Raw genomic sequence first — 23,275 nt, forward strand, 5'->3', positions numbered from 1 at the left:
TGCCAGTTACAGCAATTATCTGTTCCCTGCATACATTCCCCTTGCCAAATATCCTTTCAGTTTTTAAAATGGAACCTAAGAATTTGCAAGTCTTATAAGAAAATTCCCTTTTAAGTGTGATCAGGTTTCTTTGGTATCATTTAGGTACGAATTGTAAAAAAACCAAAAACCTAAGACAGGAATAATAAACATGTAAGACATGAAAAACTTACCATCTGACAATAAAGGACAGCTAGATTCACCAGAGCAGTTGCTACACTAGGGTGTTTTGGGCCAAATGACTTCTGTCGAATTTCGACTGCTAGTTCATACAGAGGAATGGCCTTGTCGAGTTTTCCCTAGAAAAAAACAGGGAAAAAATGATTCAGTTGTCTTGTGTCAAAATGGTAACAGTAAAATCTGTTTTAAACAAAAAGCCTTGGAGAAGATGTAACTGTTTCCAGAATAAGGGTTTAACTTTGGTTAATTCATAGCTATATTCTGCACAGATTGTTTATCATTAATATTTATTAGGACCTAATTTTCCAAAACACTGGGCATATTCAACTTCCAGTTAAGAAAGAGACATAGCTGAGAAACACATTTTTAAAATTATTTTTTTCCCTAGAAGTGTCTCACTGAGAAGGCTGTTAGAAAGAATTTTCAGTTGTACTTTCATCCAAATAATTTTCTCCATTTGTATTTCCTCATCCTGCCGTAAATGAGCAGAGCTTATTTTTTTGTCCTAAAGGACCTAGATTTTACTGGTGATACAGAAATGGGAATGGTAGCTGCCCTAAATTTTGAGCAGTTTTCCGCTTACTGAAGTGGTGTTTGCATCATCTTTGGAACAGCTCCAGCGTCCAATGCCATTTCAAGTACCTGTTGCTTCCCATTCACCGTATTGAGGCTTTGGCTTCTTGACTTTGGTTTCTCTAAAATACTCTCGTATTCCAACTAGTTTTACTGTAGATTATTTTTCTAGCCAATCTGTTTCTTCCAAATTTGAATCTGCTCACACGTTAACTGGATATACTTCAGAAGTAAGCTTAGGCTTTTATTATTAGAATGTGAATTCTCATATTTAATAGCAATTAGAAATTAAATACTGCAAATGTCCATTATACAATGTTTCACTGTAATTGCAAAATTAAAATCAATTTTTCTCCTTGTTTTTTCAAAGCATCACCATGCCACAGTTTGAAGATGATGAGTAATTCATCTGGAATAAATACTTATTTATAAATAATTGTCATTTTCTACATCTGATTCCTGTCCCTTCTCTTTCTCCACTCTTCCCTGCATCACTAGTTCACCATGAATTTTAATTTGTGCTCCTTCAAACTAGCAAAGAGCTTTTTGATGCAAATATTGCATGCTTTTGCACCTTCTAGCAGCATGAAAATTAGAAGCTCAAGTGAGCAGAGACTAGATGACCCAAAACAGTTTCACACACGCAATAGTAGGTAACAATTACTGAGCAAAACTACAGGAGCATTTGATCCAAGGGATTATCTTCAAGGACTCTTTGAAGAATGGTAAAATGTGAAAATATAAAAGAAAAAAAATCTTGTCATCCTCTGAATTTGATCTTGGTTCAACAGCTGAAAACTTTACATCACTCTTACACTGGTATCAAATGGTTAGAACTACCCTCTGCAAACAAAGTATTCATAAAACATTTTGAAATGCTGAAATGCAGAATTTTATACTGCTGTTAATGTTATTCCCCATAGTGCATTTTGCAAGGGAGTAACTCTCATCTTTCACTGAATCAACATAAGCTGGAGGTGGCTCAGCCAGACAGTTTATTTGTAATATACTATCTCCCTCATGAGCCCTCAAGTTACTCCCAGTTTGACTGTAAAGTTCAAGGTCGCTGTGTAAAAGGGAACTATCACTATACCCTAAAACATAATTTTTCCATTAAGACACATATGACCAAACTCTTGTACATGGATGTCACACAGTAGACAGTGAAGAACTCAATTACAGCTGGGAAGAGCTTCCCTCACTGCAGCCAAAACACTAGCTTTTAACCAAATGAGAAATTCTTCGTGGTGAATACTGAGCATGCAGGACACCAAAGACATTTTCATAAATAGCTTTTCGTTAAGCAAAGTGTGTTTTGAAAAAGTTACCGGGCTTTTTTGAAACAGACTGAGGCCACTTGACTACATCTTTTATGTGTGTGCATGTAGAACACCAATAGCTGACTAAATCCCCACACCCTGCTCCTTTTGGACTGAAGACTGTAACAATGCAAGGCATTACAGTTAATTTAGGGGATGAGAAAAGGTAAGAGGCTTGTGCTTACCATCTTTTTGTACAGCACTGCCAGATGTTTCACAGTATAAGCCAAGGAGGGATGATCTGGAGCCAGTGCTCTCCTCCTGATGTCTAAAGCTTTTTCATACAGTTCCTCTGCCTTGTCATAGTGCTTCTTCTCATTGTACAAGGCTGCCAGATTGTTCAAAGACTGCGCACAGTCTGGGTGGTCAGGTCCTAGGACTCTCTCTCTCATTTCCAAGGAGCGCTTCAGGAAAAGCTCTGCTGTCCTACAGAACACATTCATTCAGTGATATTTTAAAGCTGGTAACATCCATACAGGCTGAAGTGGCTGTTTGAAACAGAACAAACTCAGCCTTGGAAACTGCACAAATACTGACATCTGGTAATGGACTTGCCTCAGAATAAACAAATACTGGATCAGCAATTCATTTACACAGTGAAGAACTATACATCCCAGATGTAGTTCTGCTGTGCAGGCTAATCATAAGAATGTAGACAGAGAGCTAGTTAATATATTCCTGTGCAGCCCTGAATTCCCCCTGTAAAGGACTGAAAAGCCAGTTTAGCAAATTTCAGCAAACATTACGCTACCCCATAGCTGCTCTTTTCTTTAACTCAACCTACATTTTCAGTTATGCAAGTAATCCTTCCGAATTCAAAACATTCTACTGGCTTTTGGGCAACTCTTCATAGTAGTCAAGTACTTCCATGGATAAAGCAATAGAGGAATACGAGGTAAAGGTTCAGAATACACGACATATTTTTCAAGTAACTTTAAAGAATATAGAACATATTATAGGGTTCAACAGACAGGTTTCACACCAACGGGGGAGAGACTAGAACGGGTTTTATATATGTCATGAGCTAGATGCTCATAGTAGAATCTGTCTAGAAGTGACAAAGTGGAAAAGACTCTGTGTAATGCCACCATTCAAGCATTTCCCTATCAAAAGGGCATATTTATCTCACTAGAGTAGGGTGCTACTATTCCATTACAAATTTACAGCAGCTCCTCTATCATGATGGGTGATCCCCACATAATACTGGCAGCATCCATTACAACTAGGCAGTTTGTCATCCTGACAAACAGACAAATTACGTGTGACACTATTCCCAAGAGGTCAGCTTAGTAAATGGGAAAAAACATCCATTTTGCATTAGAGAAAAAAAAAAAAAAGACCTTTATAGACAGAACTGTAGGTTCAGTTCTGGAGCTCTTAGACTCTATACAAGGGCTAGAAGATGATGTGTGATATAACATACAACAACTAATAAAGTGATATATCCTTCTGCCATTGATTTCATTCTAACCGCATCAAATGATCAAAAAATTCAATCTTGGACTTGATTCATAACAGAGACACAATATCCATCCAAAAACATTACTTAAATCTTCCCTATAAGAAAGTTTATACTTATGCTCACCTATGAAATAGTGGACGTATGGTTACTCTAGAAGTAGGCTGTGTTGGACAGAACTACGTATGAATGATGTGGAATATAAAATTATCTTGTGTGAGATTAGATATTGCTCCTTTATAATCAATCACTTCGTCATGACTTCATGAGAGTAAACTGATGAAAAATCTGCATTTCCAACAACTGTTAAAAATCAATTCCTTCACTGTGAAGGTCCTGCATTTAACAGAGATTCTGTGTGCAGATCCTAAATTATGATATACTTCCGTAGTTATCCAACAACTACTGGTGACATAAACATCAGATACAGGAAGAATGTAAAAATACTTCCAGAACTTTGTGCTTTTTTGCTGTGCACTTTCTTTCTTCTCTGAAAAGATTCAGTTCCATAGAGTAGGATTTAAGGTGACTTTACAATTCCCTCACCACACACAGTTTTAGACTACTCTGTGGACTGAAGAAGTTGATGTGAAGATTGGCTAACCATGCAATCAGAACTGTTCTGCACCTCTTATTCAACACCCCTGCTTATCTTCATCTGCTTTTAGAACACCTTTGTGCTGCTCTGTCCTCTTTTGCCCTTAAAAAGGCCAACAGGGTAAGAGCTTGAGGATTACAAGCACAGTGAATATTTAACTCATGATTTCTTGTAACACTAGCATTTTGAGTGTTTTTAATGGAAAAACAACAATCCTGCTGTTCAAGGATGAACTCTACAAAGGAGGGTCACAAAATAGTGAAGCTGAGTAGAAGGGGCATAAATTTCAAGAGAACTGGTATTTGCAATGAAGGCTAGGTTAAATTTAAATGTGGAACATCAATTCTGAATGCAGGAAATGAACGGACTTGGTAAATACTCACATGCTAACAGCATCAACTCTAGAAAATATGAGTGAATTTCATAGTAAACAAAACCGGTAGAATTAATCAAGGACAGCAATATGAGTATTTGATAATATGTCTACATTTAATGCTAGTCCTCAATTCATTGCTTCCATTTAGATCTATGGGAACACTCAGTGGACGTGTCATAATTAATACAACTTACTCAAGATTATTCTGCAGATAATAGAGGACTCCAAGCTCATTGAGGGTTCGAGCATTATCCGGTGTATCTTTGCCTAACGTGAGCTCTTCCAATTGCAGGGCTCTTTGACGCAGGAGAGCAAAGCCACACTACAGCAAAGCACAAGGTAAGGTAAGCCAATCACTGTTACTTTTAGACTATACAACTAAAGACAGACAATCAGAAGACTGTTTGGTGCTGAAGGAGCACAATAATCCTACTAAAGTTCTGTTTTCAAGCTAAATGGCACATAGGCATTCTGCTTATTTACAATCTATCAGTGAATTTCACCAAACACGCTTCAAGGAAATCTAAGTTACTGTGCTGTCATACAGCTCTATTTTCCCTGTATCATACATGCTAATTTGCTTGAACTCTGCGGTTCAAATAACTGATTCAGATCAAATTCTTAAAAGCTCAAAACGTAAAATCAAGTTATCCTATCCTAAATTCCATATACAAATACATATAAAGTATTACTCAAGGTTTTACATAGGCCTTTGTAAAATGGGCTGCCAAGCTAATGCTTGCATGCAGAGTGAATTACAAGTAAAAAGCGCAGTCATTGTTACACGCTCTGCCCATTCTTGATCTTTGCAGTCTTAATACTTGTGCAGCAGAACTCGTTACAAAAAATGGGCAAAATCTTCATGATCCAAATTCATTTATATTTAAGCACTGTGGAAATAGCAACGTTTTTATGGCTTTTGACTATTTTCATTAGGGCTATAATTAGAGCTCTGGAGTTACTAGCTGAATTCTTACAGTACAGGTACCTAACAAACAAACCCTTTGCTCAAGAATGACAAGAGGAACTCTGTAGCTGAAAAACACAGAAGAAAAAAATAGGGAAAAACTCAGTATGGCACCTAATACTATTATCAGGATTATCCATTGCAGTAAGCACTGTGTTCAATAGTATTTGTAGGCTCTCAGTTATTCTGGAGAACACCTTTTACCATTGCCACTTTGACAGCCAATTTTATCAGCAGTAACTCTGCACCCCTGAAACGTATATATCCACTTACTTCTTTTCCACCTCTCTCAATTCCATACCAGTTGTACTGATTCATCTGCATTTCCAGCAGAGTTGAAAGGGCAGTTACCAAAGCTGCTGCTAGGCTACTTCACTGCCTAAACCCACAATTATCAAAAGCATTTGAGCATCAGATTAGCAGAGCCACAACATGCCCCGCATTTTTATTAAATATCGAATACTTGCTTACCAGACTGCCTTTCTGCCTTGCTGCTTTTTGGCGTATTTTGAAGGACTTTTTCCTCAGTTGCTCAGCTTGTTCATATCTGAAAACAGTTGTTTACAGTGTTAGAAAGAATGCCAGATGTAGCATCATTGGGTATTCTGGAAAGCTTCTAAGTTATTTAAACATACAAATCTGCAAAGAATTTAAAAATCTTGAAGAAATTCACACTTTTTGTCAAAGATAAAACCATCCAAAATGCTTAGGACCAGACAATGCTCCTCCTTTAACTTGTTAGAGGTTTGTTGCACAACTAAACACAAAAGTTGGCCCCTACTGGGTGGTCCCTACAGAGGGGATGCTCATGGTTGCATTGGAAGTTATGAAACTCTAAGAAAGAACCAAAGAAACATTCTGCCTTCAGGAAGAAAATATTTGCTGTTATCTTTGTACCACGTCCACATGAAAGAAAAATACCAGTATAGTTTAGCTTACTTGTTCTGCTTTTGGTATAAGGTCGCAAGTGCATCAAGTTCACGGGCTACCCAAGGATGTTCAGCTCCATAAGCGTTTTCAGATATTTCCAGTGCCTGTTTATACAACTGTTCAGCATTTCCAAACTTCTTCCACTGAACATAAACTCCTGCCAGCTGGTGGAGTGACTGCGCCACCCTTGGGTGATCTGGATCCAGCGCAGTCTCTCGAATCTCCAGAGATCGCTGCAGAGGAGCTACAGCCTGTAACAATGAAGTTCAGAATATGATGGCAGCAGGCAGCATCCTGTATGCTACAACAATTTAACAACTGCAACAGAAAGCACACACTGAGCTCTGCTTGATTTGCCTCCTGGCTGTTACAACAATCTCTAAATGTACTTACCTGACTGAGAAGACCTAGGTCCTTAAGAAACCGTCCCAGGGTCTCATAAAGATCAGCCAAGCAGATCATACTTTCCTCTCCCTCACAGCTTTTTTCATATTCTTTCAGAGAGTCAAAATACTCAGCTGCCATAGAGCTCTTATCTTTCCCAACCAGCTGCCAGTAACTCAGCAATTCTGCAAAATGTCCCCTGTTTTAACAAGGAAATAAGAAGCTCATCTTATCTCTGATACCCCTCTATTCAGACTGATGCTAGCTTCAAAGAAAAGGGCCATATGCATGAATTTTGTCTTTATGCTACAGTGTCTACAGAGTCAATCCATGGCCACTAATGCTGTTCAACAGCAGTATTTATCCCTTTACCTACCCCCAGGCGTAACAAAATAGAAAAAAATAGGTGATTTATATGATAACAGCATTTAGCACTTCAGCCTCTACTATTTAAGTTCCTTTAAAGTATATCTGTCATTTTCTGATTTATATTGACAAAAAAATCACTTTGAAACGTTTATAACCACCAAAGTGGCTATCTTTGTACCTTTTGTAAAGGTTTTGAGACACAAAGAGATTCAAAAGACACTTGTGTAGCTTTTGCTTATCACCCTGCTGTTGGAAGAGCCAGGGAAGTTCATCTGCACTTCTCCAAGTCACTCGGTCTCGACTATTGAAAGAAAAGCAAATCAAAATTAAAACTCTGAGAGGCCTAACAGAACTTGTCAATTTGATGTGAAAACTAGGCAAGCATACAATTACCATACCTGAATGTCTAAACAGACTACTCTAAGACCTATGTACTCCTATTTCTCACATCTTTTTTAATTTCATCTCAGAGAGTGCTGGAACCCCCAGGTACCCCACACGAAGCTGCTCCTCCCTCCCATATGGGCTGATCTGTGGCTGGTAGCAGCGCTGCAGCAGCCCACTGTCCCTTTGTGCCTCCTTTGCCTGGTACACTGTGGCCCTCTTGGCTTTCTGCTACCCAACAGTGGGTGCTCTGAGAAGCAGTAAGCAGTAGCCCACAGCTGGGACACACTAACTCAGGACTGTAAATGCAAATCAGTTTTCAAGCTGGATATGAACTTCTAGCTGTTCAGCTGTTCTACTGGACCTCCTCTTGTGTATGTGCTAATTGCTTGCTGAACACAAGTGGTCTTCTGTGTCTTCTTCAGGTTCCAAGCAGCCTCAAACTTCCTAGCATTTACTGGGACTTAAAAATCCACATGGGGTCAGTTACCACAAAACAACTGACGTGGTATAAATTCACACCCTACCTTTTCACATGATAACTTTATTATATGCCCATTCCCCTCCATAGTTTTCAATCTTTTTCAAGATTAAAAAGCAACATATCAATAATAAACTGCTGAACTGACAGCTAGGGTTTTGCAGAGTTATTTTGCCGTAATAATTTACTAAAATGAGTCAAAGAAGCTATATGAAGAAAACGAAAATATCCAAGAGGCATAAAGCCTGCAATTTAGCACATCTTGAGGAATTCTGACCTACCTTAACTGTATGGTGAAGTACTCCACTAATTTTTGTCTATAGGCAGAAATAACATTTGCACCTTCTTCCATATACTCTAGTCTCACCATCTCCCAAGCCTGAAAGAGAGTATAATTGAAAGAGAATGTATGTAATTTGTTTATTCAATGCTGATGATACACAGCGTGCTATGCAAGATTTCTTTATGAAACACTTCTTGTCTCATAGAATGAAAATCTTTCGATGACAAAGGCACTACAAACAGATTGTCTTACATTAGACCAAAGCTCTGGTTATTCAGATAATAATCCCTTCTCCTTCAATTCTGCTTTTTTTTTGTGGAACAAGTGTTTTCTAGGACACATGGAGTTAACAACTAAAAGATCAGAAATTTCTGAAGGTTTGAAATGCCAGGTTTTCAACTGCTGAACAATGCTGACCAATACTGGTATCACAGTGCTAGTAGTTTTCAAGGCGATTCTAACATCAGACCAGACATTAAGGAAAATGGATGAGCAAACACAAACATATCATGGCCTACCTAGTTAAAACAACAGAACTTATCTAAAAAACAGCAGGGGCTTAGGGGGTGGGGTTTCACTTGCACATGTTTAGAACTACAAAACTTACCTGGAGGTGCTGGAACTTCAGCAAACCACAGCCATATGTCAGCAAACACATTTTGTGCAAGCTGTGAACAAATGAGGCTAACACTGCAGAAGACAGTTCAGGATAAAGTTCCATCAGCTCTGACTCACTCACACCATTGTGGCTAACACCGATGACACACAGCATCTACATAAAGCAGAAAAATTATTTTACACAGTTAGTACTTGCTGCAGAGCTCAGTTATGCTGAAATTCAAAGAAAAATACTGTGTATCACTGTGTATAACTTTATACGCCAAGGGAAAAAAAACCCCAAACCTGCCTACACAAGCCCTCTCCCTCTTCCATCATCAAAGAACAGTCTTGCGTGCTAATGGATTAATATTCTAATAGATAAAGCACCAAATGGGACACTCTGGGACAAACAAATGGCTCCTTAGACTTTTCTCTAAAACACTGCGGAAAAATAACTCCATTATCATAGGGAACTTCTATCTAAGTAAAATATGCTGAAGGTCTTATGCTGCCAGCACCAAAGAACTTCTGGCAATTATTGAATAGCATGTCCTAATCAAAAAGACGTTCCACACAACAGGGAAATTCTGCAAAGGTAGGAAGAGGAATTGGAAATCTAGTAAGTGGTGCTATGTATTCACAAGATGCCATGTTTTGATTATGTTTACTATGCTCAATGTAGTTAATCAGTGATCAGCAAGGAAGTTCTAATTCTATATTACAACATAGTGGAAAAGTTCTGTTTTCTTTTGTGAGACAACTTAGCTGAAATCTAACACAAAGCAGTCATATGTTCTATAGTTATGAAACACATATAATTAGATTAATAAATTTGTCCTTTCTATACAAATAATACAGTAATCTCCAAATCATACATACGAATCAACATATATTTATATTTACTTTTAACTTAAGAAAAACTCTTTACAGGAAAGAATATACATTACCTGTAGAAATAGTGACACATTCTCTGCTTACCTCTTTCAAAAGACCTTTCTCTTTATCACTCTGCAATGATTCTTGAATTGATCTCAGAACAAGCCTGTACAGTGACACTGTGTCTTGACATTGGAAACACTGTTGAAGGGTTTCATCAATATTTCCTGTATTTCCAACACTGAACAGAAGGACAAAAAGGGTATCGTTTAGCATACTAAATCTGGCTGAGTAAGATGAATTGAAACTACTGAAGAGCCCTATCTCAAAAGTGCTTTAAATTTCTACTGTTTTTTTTTTTTTAACGTGCACAGCACCTGGTAAGATAAAACACAGAAGAGGTGAATTACTGAAAACCACCTTCTGTCATATTGTCTGATTTTTCTAAATAGCAGCAACATTTTTATTTACAAAAAAAAAACCCAGTAAGTTGCAGTGTTCTTTTCTGCAGCAGGAGTTCAGTATAAGGACATCAGGTTGGATAAAGATAAACCCACATGCTGCTGTTTCATTTAATGCATTTACAAAGCGTGCTTTCAGGAGCAATTAAACATTCTAGGACATAAAACAGAAACAAAAAATAATGAAAATCAGTCACCCAGAGTAAATCATCAATCCGTGTATCGTCTTCTGGGAATCTCTAAACCAAAAATGCATCTTTCTCAACAAGATGAAGTCTAGGTTAATAATAAGCCAATGCACTTATTAAGTATTCTCTTGCACAAGAGGGAAGATTAATTTCCTCCACAGCAGGAATTACAGGGAAAAGTACCATATGCAGGATGTTAAACTAAACAGTTGTTGAACTTCCTTTCAGCTTTAAAAATCTATGAGGCAAACTATCTGGTACATCAGTAAATACAACAGACCTGAATTAAACTGTCTAACAAAACAATACCAACATTCTCCAAATACCTTTAAAAAGCATTGAAGCAACTGACATACCCAGAAAGCAGAACAACAGAAAAATTAAATAAAAACTGAAGAGCTGAACACAGACAGATACAACTATTTGGATTCACTTAGTATCAAAATGGCCATTGTATAGTCTCCGATTTTTCTTGCCATTGCATTCACAGTCAGTGAAGGGGGAAAACTTTGCATACTGCTCCACTGTTTTTTTCTTAACAAAAATCATTTTATGTTAAATTAATGTATTTCAAAATGCTAACAAACCTACTTGAAGTCTTCTAATCTAGTGGTGAGCATAGTAATTTCAAGATCATCTCAACTTACCAAGCAATGGTTTTGCCCAAGAGAGTGACATACAAAGCATTGCAGGTTGTGGCGGAACGACAATGTCTCTCAAGCTTCTTCTCCTACAACATTTTAAATAAAATTTGTGAACCAATATGAAATTAACCATACCAATAAAATGTTCACTGTTTGACAAGAAAATAAAAGTTCTAGATATGCTTTTATCTGTAACACCTGAAATGACATGATATGCTTTTATCTGTAACACCTGAAATGACATGATAACTAGTGCACAAAATATTACATGTTTTTCTAGCTATAGGAGCATATGAGTGAAAGTTTCCTTTTGAATTTAAGATGAAAAGAGTTAGGGTCTAACCATTACATCTCTCAGATAAGGATTACCTTACAGAATTAGTCTCCAAGGCAAAGAGGTAAAATACCTTTTTCCTCAGTCTGCCAATCATTGTTGCAGTATTATGCAATACTAAACCTTCTATTATTCTAAAATAAAAGAACATGTTTACAGCAATATGTGCAACTGCACTGTTTTTGTGTTAATAATTTATGATGTTCCATCTGTTTCAGTGTTATAAGCCATGGGGTAAAAATACTCAAAATGCATGCTATCTTGAGCAGTAGTATTTAGTTAGCTAAATATAATACCTTTTTTTGGCAGCTGTGCTTATTTCATCTTTCCTTGTTTTCATTAGAAGTTACATTACAGTAACATGCTTCAGAAGAACTGCAACAGACATACCTGCTCTTTAGTCAATTTAACATTTGCAGAGTTACATTCTGCACTAATGAGAGATTTAACATCTTTGGAATTCAGTGGATCAAGATGAAGAGTGGGCCACAACCTTTGGTAAGAGAGAACAAAGTCCTAAAGTCAGACTTTATTAAATAGCACACAAAAGGAAAAAAATACATTGAAGTTTCAGAGCTTTTTAAAGATTTATATGAAAGCAGTAATTGAAGCTATTTTCTGCTACTAAGAAATTCTAGTCATCACAAGTCAAATTCCACTTTTAGCCTTATCCTGGATCTATATCATGGTATTGCAGTTCTTTATGTGCATCTGGCTGTATTTAATATCTTCTTTCATATAGTCATGTGGATGGATCCATCACAGTAAAACAAAAACCTGGTTTCCCAACAGCTAAAACCTGTCCTCATTGCAGTTACAATAGAGAAGCTTTCTTTGTCCTCAATGGTTGCAAAACCTTATCCTGTTAAATCTCCAGGTCTTGACAAATCTGGCTGTTTGCTCTTCAACAAATGACTAATTTAAAACAGTATTTCTAACCCAGGCTACTTTGAAACATCTCAGAAATATAACATACCTCCAAGCCTGTGGACATGTTTCTACATTCACCGATACAATCACTCTCACATTCACTGGCAGTGGATCTATCAGCCACTTCATATGCTTCTCAGCTTGCTTAAAAACAAATTTTGGTTACTTTACAAAGGTTGTTCAAAACAATGCCAGAAGTTGATACATTTCATTAACTGCACAGCCTAGTGAAAGGAGTCTTAAATTCTTCATTGTCCTTAAAAATTGTTCACAATCTGGTTCTTGAAATAGTACTAAGTGATCCATTGATATGTACCAGCATGACTGTACATTAAATAAAACAGATAGAATACTATTGTTGAAATATTCACCTCATAAAGACTAGGCTATTTATATGCCCAATAAGTCAGCTCACAGCCTTGAATCTTCGGATAAATAATGTAACTGGACTGCTCAAAAATTAAGGTGTTAAGATAAATTTAGGAGGAAAATAACCCCAACCCAACACAAAATTTATCTACAGAAACCGAAGAACTATCTTGACTCATCTGCACATTTTGCAAAACTATTTTCTGTATGTGCTCTTTAGAGCAAAGCAAACATTAATATTTCTGTTACATAGATATAGCTGAACCTATTACAATAGTCAAGGTTTCCTTTAGACTGACAAATGGCAAGTATTTTGAAAACATACCTGTATTTGGTCAATAGAATCAATAATTATAATAATGCTGCCTTGATGACGTGCAGAAAGTTTTTCCAGCCAGCGGGGAAACTCTTCCAGAAGTTTAGCTGGATCCAAAGTCAGAGGTGACACTAACCAAGAGTGTTGCATAAGCTACAGAATTATAAACATATAAAACAAATTCTACCTTAAAAATCAACTAGGATAGTTGAAAGAAGTCCTATAGATGCAAGAGTCAAAAAAAAAAAAAAAACCAAACAAAAAAAACCCAAAAACAAAACCAACACATGATTTTGGAACAATTTTTCTAGTCAAGTTCACACAGAATTCTTTCCTTCTAGCATATGCAGAAAGCTGGCATATGCAGAACGATGAGTATTTATTGAACTCGCGTAAATTCTAGAGAGATAACCTCAGTTTATGCAATGGGCAAGGAATCTGGAGACATAAAGGGCTTTCAAGCTGCACAAATTAAATAGGCAGACTTCTAAAATACATGAAAAAATTGCAAGGAAAGCACAATTAATTTCATTTTTCTAAAGGTTTTAGTCCTGGGAGGTCTTTAGTGCCACCCTGTGAAGGAAAAAGAAAGCTTAGACCCTGGCATAAAATACTCCTCACTTATTCCCCACATATCTAACACACAATTGAAAAATAAATTAACATAGGAGAGAGACTAGTCTAGGAACAACATGGTGCCAACTGGTGAATACAGCCTTAGGTTTCTAAACACAGACAGAAGAGATACCACCTGCCTCTCTCATTGGCCAGATGGCAGGAAATTTTGGAAGAAGCTTACATGATTTTATAAGCCATCAATATAGGTCACTGGAAGCAACTACTAATGCCAATCTATTATGAGTATCCCAGAGATGCTACTTAATTGATCTGCATTCAATGTGTAGGATCAGATTCCCCCTATTCTATAATGCCTTACATTTGTATTACTCTTAACTGGTATAGAAAAACCTGTAGAAAATTTTATCTTTCAACATACACACACACAGAGGCACATCATGCAATGCAGGGTACATAATAATACAGTATACCTTTAAAGTAAGGCGTTTAATTATCAATGCAGATTCTGAACTAGTAGACATGGGCCTCCCAACAAAGTGATAAAGAATTAGAGCGTTTGGCGAATGCTTCTGTTGCAACTGAATCCTAATGCGAGAAGTAAAAAAAAAGAAAAAAGAAAAAAAAAAGCAGCACTTAAAAGACTGTAATTTTGCAAATGTATCTCAAATAAAAACCATCAATTTTGCCAAAGGAGATAGAGTGTCCGAGCTAGAAGTGTTCCACGTCTATCTTACAAAATAGGATAGACATTTCCTGAGATACAATTGAACTTTTTATGTCAGATTCCATTTTTGCTTTCCCCAGTACTGACAGCCACCAACAAGTGCCCTTCCTGGCACTGGATAGTCACGTCACTAAGCTTCTAAGAAAAATGACACTATCGATTTATTTTTATGTAAGCAAATTTTGTCATAGCCTACAAGTGACCATAAAATGCATTTCTATGATAAATTATTAGGTCTGATCTTTCCTTTATTTCAGTTAAAAAGGACCCCTCTTGTGCATCAGAGAAGGGCAACACTATTGGGCTACTGAAACCACTTATTAATGCTGTGCAAAGACAGATCTGTAGGGTGTTGCAACTGGAGTCAGGGAGATGTTAAAGGCAGTCCAGATGGAATTAGCTGCTTAATTATTACAAATCTTTCCAAGATGCTTCAATAAGTTCAGTGCTTTGTAAATGCTCCCATTTTACCTCCAATTAAACTGATACAATGTTTGAAATGTAATGGAAACTTTTTTCTTAAATTTCATTCAAAAAATTCATAGCAAAAAAAAAAAAAAGAAACATTTAAACTACCATTTTGATAGAAGGAGAGATTTCCCAGAGCCTGGTCCTCCTGATACAAGCAGAGGTGGAATTGGTGCTGGTGCTGCTACTAGGTCATTTAGACGTTCAAAATACTACAAAAAATAAACAATCATTACAAATATTCCAATGCTGAAGGGAGAAACACAGTGCTTGGTATTGTAAACCATCTAGATGCAAAATGCATGTACAGATTTATTAATGTAAGGGAGTAACTACTGAAATGCAATATAATACAAATGGAAATAAATTTTGTAATGGAATACAAACCACAGAATTTATTATCTCTTTTAAAGAAACCGTAAAAATAAACAAACATTTTTTTCAAAACACGATTTAAAATGGAACTTTCAGTGCTAATAAACTGAATCAGTGTTACTACAGTAAAGCAATTGGGTACTATGTTTGTTCAGGCTTCCTTGCTGCCCTCTTCCCCCTGCAGCTACTCCACTGCATTGGATATGGTTTCCAGGACAAAGCCTTCGAAGTTGGCATCTGCCACGAATGGTATTCTGAGGCACTAAGCATGCAAAAGAAAGGCTTTCTTTCACCACATGAATGCCCAAGAATGTTGTAGCAGAGTTCAGGATGACAAAAACAAAAACCACACTTCATCCACATGGGAGAAATATTTTGTCTGCAAAAAAGAATTGGAGGCGCATTAAGATACACATAATGTTCTATTATTTTACTGTTCTAGAACGTAGTAAAGATGGCACAATCCCCCAAAACCATTGCCAGTATCTGAGTAGTGAAGTAAAAGAATAAACTGTGCTAAAAAAATAGGGGTGCTAACAATTTAAATACAATAACAAAGGAACTGCATGCTTATGTTATATATAATGTAACATCAGGGAATGTTGCCCAAATAAGCAGTCACATCACTTTCCATGACCACTTCAACGTTTTTCCTTCCTACATTCTTTATACTTTCCCTACATATAACTGTTCCCAATACCTGATTTGAAATGTTTTAAAAATCTTATTTCAAATAATGAGTAAGTACTGACCTATTCAGCAGCTCTCTGCTTTGACGTTTCCTATGTTCTTCTCACATATGTATGGCCGCATGATGATATGAAATCTTTTCATTAGCCACCTCTGAAAGACCTAACTCCAGGCGTCAAGACAGAGCTCAGATTTCCTCAAAGACATTCAGAGCCTTTTCTATTGATGACCAAAGTCTAGGAGGACACCCTACTTCTGGCACACTGTTATAGTGCTTTTCTCCAGTGCAGGAACAACAACTGCTTCTTCATCAATGTCATTCAACAACACACAAATTGCCATCTCTCCCAGAAAATAAACAAGCCATCTATATAAGACATATGGCTTCTTCTAGCCTAAGAAGTAATAGCCTCAAGGATGGTCTCAGACATAGCTTCTTCTGTAGAAGTAAACCTTGCCTAACAAGAGATGGAAATGAGTGATGACTTTCTCTTCATCAATGTACATTTCCAATGTACTTACTTTCTCAAATCCCAGCTCACATGTTGAATTAGAGGCCTGCTGAAAAGCTTCCATCTGTTCTTGTTCGTCATGGGCATCCCACAATACATCACCAAAAACTTCTTCTTCAGGAGCAGTGGACTCTTGCTTATTACCCAAATCCTTGCCTTCTAGTTCTGTCATTTCACACCCCAATATATCCTAAGTAAAAAGAAAATTACATGGAGAAAACCGCACCTATAATTCTTAACAGTGCAGGCACATTTCACGTTTGTCTCAATTCCACTGTATATAAGTGCAGCTCTATGAACATCAATATGTTCGTTTCCTCTGAGGCTAGCAGAGAACACAAGTAAATGAGCAATTAGATGAAACCAAGTTAACTCTGAATGCACAGCTCTCGAGACATTGGTTTTAGTCTTCTCATAGTGGAAGCAACTCACCATAAGGAAGGATAAGGAGAGAATGGACTACCCAATCTTTCTTTATCCTATGATATGGATAAAGAGAAATTAAAGGGGAATTTAGGCCACAAATAGATCCCTTTCCCGTTATTTCTGCTTCTGTCTGTAAAAGCACTGCTCAGTTTTGGGTTTTATTTTCCACTTGAGATTTCTTTGCTTGCCAGATATTAGTGATAAAACAGAAAAAGATCCTCTGAATTACATCTAAATAGCGTATAGTAATCACACTGACATCATTTAAGATCATAAATGAGTGTAGGAACAGAAAAAGCTGAAATGCATCATGTACTCTACCTGTTTAATTATCTTTTCCACACAAGTATAGATTTCATATGCTCCTTCCTCCACACCTCCAATATGGTCAATCACCTGAAAAAGTAAATGGGAAAGCATGAGGCAACCAACAAAAACATTCTGAAACACATTTAAATTGCATTCTGTTGCATTCCTTAGGTGGGATTCATTTTGCCTAAGCTTTTAAAAGTTGGGCATCTAGTTTCAGCTGTTCTCAACAGCTCCCTCTGTAAAGGGAAATAAATGGCAACTGATCTATTTTCAGATGGGAGGAATCTCTCTGGCTGTACACTTCTTTCTCTTCAGTGGTTACAGAAGGACCTTAGATAAAAAATTTTGCCATTTAAACGGCTAATCACAGGTGAGAAATTCTATCCTTCTACCACAGGGATTTTTTTTTCAGTGAAAATGCAGTGGCTTTTTTTCTCCCCTGCTAATGAAAATTTCATGACATTCATAAATTTCAGCTTCATCAATCTGCTCATATAATGAGCATCCAGAGCAATGAGTATAATGCAGTTTCTCCTAAAATCCAAGACTACTAGCACTCAATGTTGTTTATAGCAGGAAAGCAACCCTTTTAAAATTCAACAGTCTTTAAAATGCCATACCTTTGCTTTGTTCATGTAAGAAATTTGCTCAATTAACTGTTGCACTGAGACTGAACTGACTCTGCCATCTTCCTTTCTGTGGTAAATCAGCCGGGGTTTTTCTTCTGGATTTCTCAAGAAGGCTTCTTCACAGTCCTCCAACAAACAACTAGATTGGAAATCAGCATTCTTGTGCTATATTACACTGCTGTAGTAAACAGTTCAATCAACACAAGCTCCAAAGATGCGTTTCACTGCAAAATCTAATTCAAAATTCATATCTATTTATAACAAAGGGCAAGCAAATATTTCAGCAGAGAATTTAAGATAAACTCTGAAGCAAGGAAAAGCTAAGAGAGAAATTTATGCTACTTGTACCAAAAGCATTAAAACCATTTATTGATGTAAATTAAAGTTGATCTTCCTTGGTCATACCAATATGCAGAGTGAAAAGTAACTGCCTTGCATGGAAAGAACATGGATTCACACATTGTGAATAAGCATTGTATACATGCTCTGCCTTCACTTATTTGAAGGGTCTGTTCTATTCCTTGACCTTTTCAGGAAAAGTCCTTTAGTATTTGTCAGATGTAGGGCAGTCTTTTAATTTATAGTAGTTGAAAAGGAGAATTACACACCTCCAAACTCAAAAGCACTTTGTATTTATATATGCAAATGATATCCATGGATATTGTTCCCAGCAATCTATTGCTGTTCCGCAGAAGAACTATACAACTTGGGGATGCTGACAATAGCAGGCAGGGTCTCTCAAATATTATGTTCTTGATACGAGCACTACAATTTTCATCAGTTTTTCTAAGAGAAACTCTCTAAGTGAATACTGTTGGCAGGAACACTCCTTTATGGTTTGTTTTTGTCTTGCATATTTTGTTCTTAAACACTTGTGACCCACATACCTAAAACTGGGTTATTTGGCAACAGTATCCCCGCGAAGTGCCAATATACCCTCAGGAGCCGATGTTATCTTTCTGAGAGCATAAATGTATGGCAGTTCTAGTCCAATTCCTCTATGAAAAGAAAACATCTTCTTCTGTGGTATCTGGCTGTTCCCTGAAGCACTCCACTGTTGTAAGTCTTAGCTACTAGTGTCCTAAACCAGCCTTTAATTCTCTCTGGACAGATGTTTTATTTACAGAAACAGGAGGTCTAGTTAATACAAGAGCTCTAATAATACAACAGTATCTGAAATCCCTAGAGTTCAAAACCTACCCCTAGTATGAAACTTAATGAATACCAATTATTTTCAGATTTTTGCATCCATACAGATGTTTTGGAATGACCACTCTGTGATTCTTAATATTATCTTTTCTAATCCCTTTTTCTCTTTTCTTCAGCAAAAGGACACCCCTCCCTCCCCCAAACATCAAAACCAAATTCCACCCAAAATTCCTAAATGCATAACAGAAACAGTCCTAACACAATTCCAAAAGTATCCCTAATTTGGTGGTTTTCATTTAGTAAGTCATATTTCTTCTTCGAGAAGATTAGGAAATTACTCAACAAACAGAACACACTGCATCACCATTTGTCATAAAACATCATGACTTCAGTAAATTAAGCTGTAGAAAGCTAGCAAAAGGTACCACACAGGAGAGCCATGAAATCAGTCCGAAAAACAGCCAAAGATAGAAAATAATATGTGACAGAATAAAATCAAAATACTACAGCCAGGTGTAAGGCTAGATAAGCAAATGAAAAATACTGAGGACATTCACACCAGCCATCTTAAATTCCTGAGACTCCAGCAATATGCACAACAGAGAGCTGCTCTTGGAAAGCAAAACATTTCTGTGTTAAAATACAGCATGAAAGACATCTTCATAAGAGAATCTGTAGCTACAAGAAAAAAGAAATGATACAAAGCTGATACATTCTTTTAACTGTCTGCACTAGCAAACCTAAAGTTTGAAGGAGTATCACTTAGGAGATAGTAGCTTAGGAAATGTACTGAGCAAAGCATCACATACATTTTAATAAGCTATGCACTCTGCATAAATTACCAGTTTCTATTTGCTTTACCAGTCTGGAAAATACTTACCTTGGCAAAGTTAAATGCAGGAGCAAAATGACTAATGAGCTTTTTTCAATTTCCCATTTTCTTACATCCTTAAGAGGCCTTTCATTTTCTGCTGAAAAATGAACAACTTGAAAGAAGTACCCCATTGTTTCACAGACTCTTTGAAGTTTTGGTGAGTAGTTCTGAAAGCAAATTTGAGTAACGGTGCTTTATTACTAAATCTGCATAGCACTAAGGACCTACTAGACAAATCTCAGTTTCTTTTCTTTACGCAGTTTCTTCCCCTGAAGTCCTTGACAATACTTTCACTGACTTCACTGAAATCAGCCTACACCTACTAAAGCTTTCAAGAAGTATTAGACAAATTGCTGAGTAAGTATCACAGTGGAAACAAAACAGCATATAAGTTAGCATAAGTTTGTGAGGTACTCACTCTAATGAAGATGTCCACTTCTGGTTGAGTCTCATCAGTACTAACAATAAAACATCTTACTGTGTTACTCCACAGAGAGTGGGAAAACAGAGGAGTAACCTGTAATAAACTGGCAACAGCAGCATCCCAATCATCTGCCAATGAAAAAAAAAACAAAATGAAGTCTAGAGATCTTCACATCTGATTACACTGCTTAACAGATAAGTCATCACCTCTTAACACAGTAGTGACATTTTTACTGAACTATTTTAATTTCCTAAATTCAAATTTAGGAACCCATATCATCTGATAACGCCATATAATTTGATAATGTGGCAAAACAACAGTGTTAAATATAGTATCATTAGAAAGATACTTCCTTTAAATAGGATTGATAAAATGTATTTACAAAATCAAGCTGATAGTTGTAAAATAAGTAAAAATATGCAGGAATATTAAAATCACTCTGCAGGAATATTAAAATCACTCATAATCAAACTTTTTTTTTTTCCCCTCCAGACCTACATCTATTTCAACTGGACCATTCGAGTAAATGACAGAGAAACATTATGAGAACTTCCTCTTCTCGAGACAAAGTCCATTGCTTTCTGTAGTACTGTCTGTCAATTCCCTATAGAGGCAATGGATTTTAAAACTTTCTTAGGTTCTTCATTTTGTGGCTGGTCATTCTTTCAAGAAAGGAATAGGTTCTCCTTTCAGTACCACATAGGATGATGAAAGGCTTAAGTGTATGAAGCTGGAGCCATCACAGAGCAGACCCTCCCCTCCCACTTTGCAAGCACAGACTTCTTAATCAGAGCCTGAAGGACTGAAGAAAAAAGGAAGAAACTGCCAGCAAAGTTAACTACATGCAGGAGGGGTTCCAGGGCCAGGACAACAGTGAGGGAAACCAGAGCACTGGAAGACAATTTACAAGAGGCCATTTGGGAAACAAAATTCAAAAGCAACAATTATTGAGAAGGAAATATCTAACACTGATTCACATAACGATGCATACATCTTGGTCTTGCAATCAGATTTCCATAAACGGCCCCCTAAGCAGAGTCAAAACCCAGGCAAATCCAATGAAAAAAAAAAAAAGGGATATAGTTTATTCTAATACAAATGTAATGTTCACAGAAAGTAGAGAATTTGAATACAAATGGAAAAAAGGAGGCCATCAGATGTGGAAAGAAAGACCTCTATCTTCCTTAGTCAATACAAGCAACAAAATGGTATTTGGTTTACTCACAACAAAGCACCATTCACTGCTGTTTGCCAAAATCACTGCTTCAAGTACTGTAGCCACCAAACACATGAAACATAATTCAGCATGTACAGCTACAGTTCCTTTTATTTTTACAAAGAAGAATTCCAAATAACCCTTTAGTCAAATTACCCAAGAATGGACAGAAAAGGAAAGAACAGAATTACTTAAGAATGGATAGAAAAATGACATAAAAACCTATAATACCAGCAAAACAAACCACCATTACTTACCCCTGTTTATATTTGCAAATGGTCCCTCAACGTCTATGGAGCTATGAGCAAATTCAGGCCCTCTGAAAGACTGTTGAAGTTGCATCATACTACCCATGGATGGCTCGCTTCCCAAAGCTCCTCCATTCCAGTATTCAGATTGTGCCCCAGTAGCTAAGAATTGGAAAATAAAAAAAACCTCCTCACTGTCACTAAACAAGGTAAATTATCAGTCTTAAATACTCCAGCTGAAACCTACCACCACATGTCACTGAACATAATTTTTTCTCCTTTAGCAGATCTGCTCACACCTTTGTATGCTGTAGTTCTAAATGGGCACTTGTCCAAAGTTAATGAGAAGCCATGCTGCTAAAGGATGAGGTTATTTGCTAATATTTTTATTATATAGATTGTTTACATCTGTTGGGTTCAAATGCTGACTTGCATTACAAATCAGAAAATCAGTTCACAGTATGGCTGCAGTCATTTGTGCACATCACAAAACTGACAACTTGTTCAGGAATGTTCCAGCACTGAAAAAGTCTAAAGGGGCTGTATGTCAGGATTGAAATATATTATATTCTCTGTGCTGTGTGAAAGAGCTTTCACAGTATCTCTTCATAATACACTTGGATTACACTTCTGCCAATCAATGTACAACATTCAAGTCACTAAATAAATCTTCCACAGAGAAAATAAGGAAATTGAGGAAGACTTAGAAAAAGTTAAGAAGGTAAGTACAAACTCAAAAATTGATATAACACAAAAGAAGACAGAAAAAACACAGAAAAGGAAACAAGACTATCTGTACCATTAAAGTTCATCAAATGCACTGTTACTATGCAAAAAGCACTGCATTTTGAAATGTTTCTACTTTTAAAGATTGCATATTTATAATCCTTCCAAGATGTGACAGTTGATACATCTCAATAAGCAAAACAAAGGTTAAGCAACAGCACTTGCATGCAGTTTTTCCTCAGTAACCCTTCATGGTGCAAGAAGTAATGGTGGCCATAATTAAGAGTGTTAAGGTGCTAACTGTCTGCTACAAGTATCGCTCTATTTTGAACCAGATACAAAGTCAGTGGACTGACCACATACCTATCTGAATCCCTCCCATGCTATCAAATACCTCTTACAGCACATACATGGTTTTGCCTTTTATGTCATCAGGTTTGCTATGGCTTCCCTTTCAAAAGATTCTTCAATAAAACAACTCTTTTGGTCAGTTCATGTTTGTTAAATATCTAACTCTGCTATTCTGAAAAGTACAGCAGCTGAGACTGGCACACTTCATCATCCATAGACAGTAAGTCTATCCAAGATTCCCTCGTTTCAGGCGTGCTTTTTGGATCCTTTGGAACATGATCTTTCAGATCTAGAATCAAAAAACTCAGAAAAGACTAGAAAACTCAGAATTGCTCATGGAACCATTTAAAAAAAAAAACATGTTCAAGTCACTGTGTCTAGACAGTGCTCTGTTTTCTTCATCTATTTCTATGACCAGAAACGTGGGGTTCCCACAACCTAAACCAAGTTTGTCAAGTCAGCTGCTTTTACCCTTTAAACTGCTTTATGTTACTTTTCACCTGGATTAATAA

The 23,275-nt window shown here is 36.8% G+C and overlaps 1 protein-coding gene and 1 long non-coding RNA gene across 5 annotated transcripts in view; one reads left to right on the forward strand and one right to left on the reverse strand.

Moving 5' to 3' along the window:
• The window catches only part of NPHP3 (nephrocystin 3), a 29,211-nt gene that overhangs the window by 3,272 nt on the left and 2,664 nt on the right, over positions 1-23,275 (reverse strand). For all 3 annotated transcript variants that reach the window (XR_012654089.1, XM_075055010.1, XM_075055001.1), the window contains exons 4-25: positions 21,696-21,848; positions 20,217-20,350; positions 19,805-19,965; positions 17,767-17,914; positions 17,156-17,230; positions 16,419-16,598; positions 14,940-15,043; positions 14,110-14,224; positions 13,070-13,213; positions 12,422-12,519; positions 11,836-11,938; positions 11,115-11,197; positions 9,921-10,059; positions 8,950-9,114; positions 8,341-8,438; positions 7,373-7,495; positions 6,835-7,024; positions 6,451-6,692; positions 5,983-6,058; positions 4,739-4,866; positions 2,297-2,537; positions 213-338 (exon numbers count right to left, since the gene is read on the reverse strand). Coding sequence is in view for 2 of the 3 variants with exons in the window: in XM_075055010.1 (XP_074911111.1) it covers positions 213-338; positions 2,297-2,537; positions 4,739-4,866; positions 5,983-6,058; positions 6,451-6,692; positions 6,835-7,024; positions 7,373-7,495; positions 8,341-8,438; positions 8,950-9,114; positions 9,921-10,059; positions 11,115-11,197; positions 11,836-11,938; positions 12,422-12,519; positions 13,070-13,213; positions 14,110-14,224; positions 14,940-15,043; positions 16,419-16,598; positions 17,156-17,230; positions 17,767-17,914; positions 19,805-19,965; positions 20,217-20,350; positions 21,696-21,848 (3,026 nt within the window). In the remaining variant the exon portion in view is untranslated. The remainder of the gene's footprint in view (positions 1-212; positions 339-2,296; positions 2,538-4,738; positions 4,867-5,982; positions 6,059-6,450; positions 6,693-6,834; positions 7,025-7,372; positions 7,496-8,340; positions 8,439-8,949; positions 9,115-9,920; positions 10,060-11,114; positions 11,198-11,835; positions 11,939-12,421; positions 12,520-13,069; positions 13,214-14,109; positions 14,225-14,939; positions 15,044-16,418; positions 16,599-17,155; positions 17,231-17,766; positions 17,915-19,804; positions 19,966-20,216; positions 20,351-21,695; positions 21,849-23,275) is intronic.
• Positions 4,835-21,699, forward strand: LOC142043639 (uncharacterized). 2 transcript variants are annotated; one of them, XR_012654090.1, is made up of 4 exons: positions 4,835-4,883; positions 19,879-19,955; positions 20,059-20,155; positions 20,292-21,699. It is a non-coding gene; the product is annotated as an uncharacterized LOC142043639 (long non-coding RNA). The 2 variants fall into 2 exon arrangements; XR_012654091.1 differs by having other exon boundaries at positions 4,841-4,888.

The sequence above is a fragment of the Buteo buteo genome, chromosome 2 (assembly GCF_964188355.1).
Source record: "Buteo buteo chromosome 2, bButBut1.hap1.1, whole genome shotgun sequence".
NCBI classification, from domain to species: domain Eukaryota; kingdom Metazoa; phylum Chordata; class Aves; order Accipitriformes; family Accipitridae; genus Buteo; species Buteo buteo.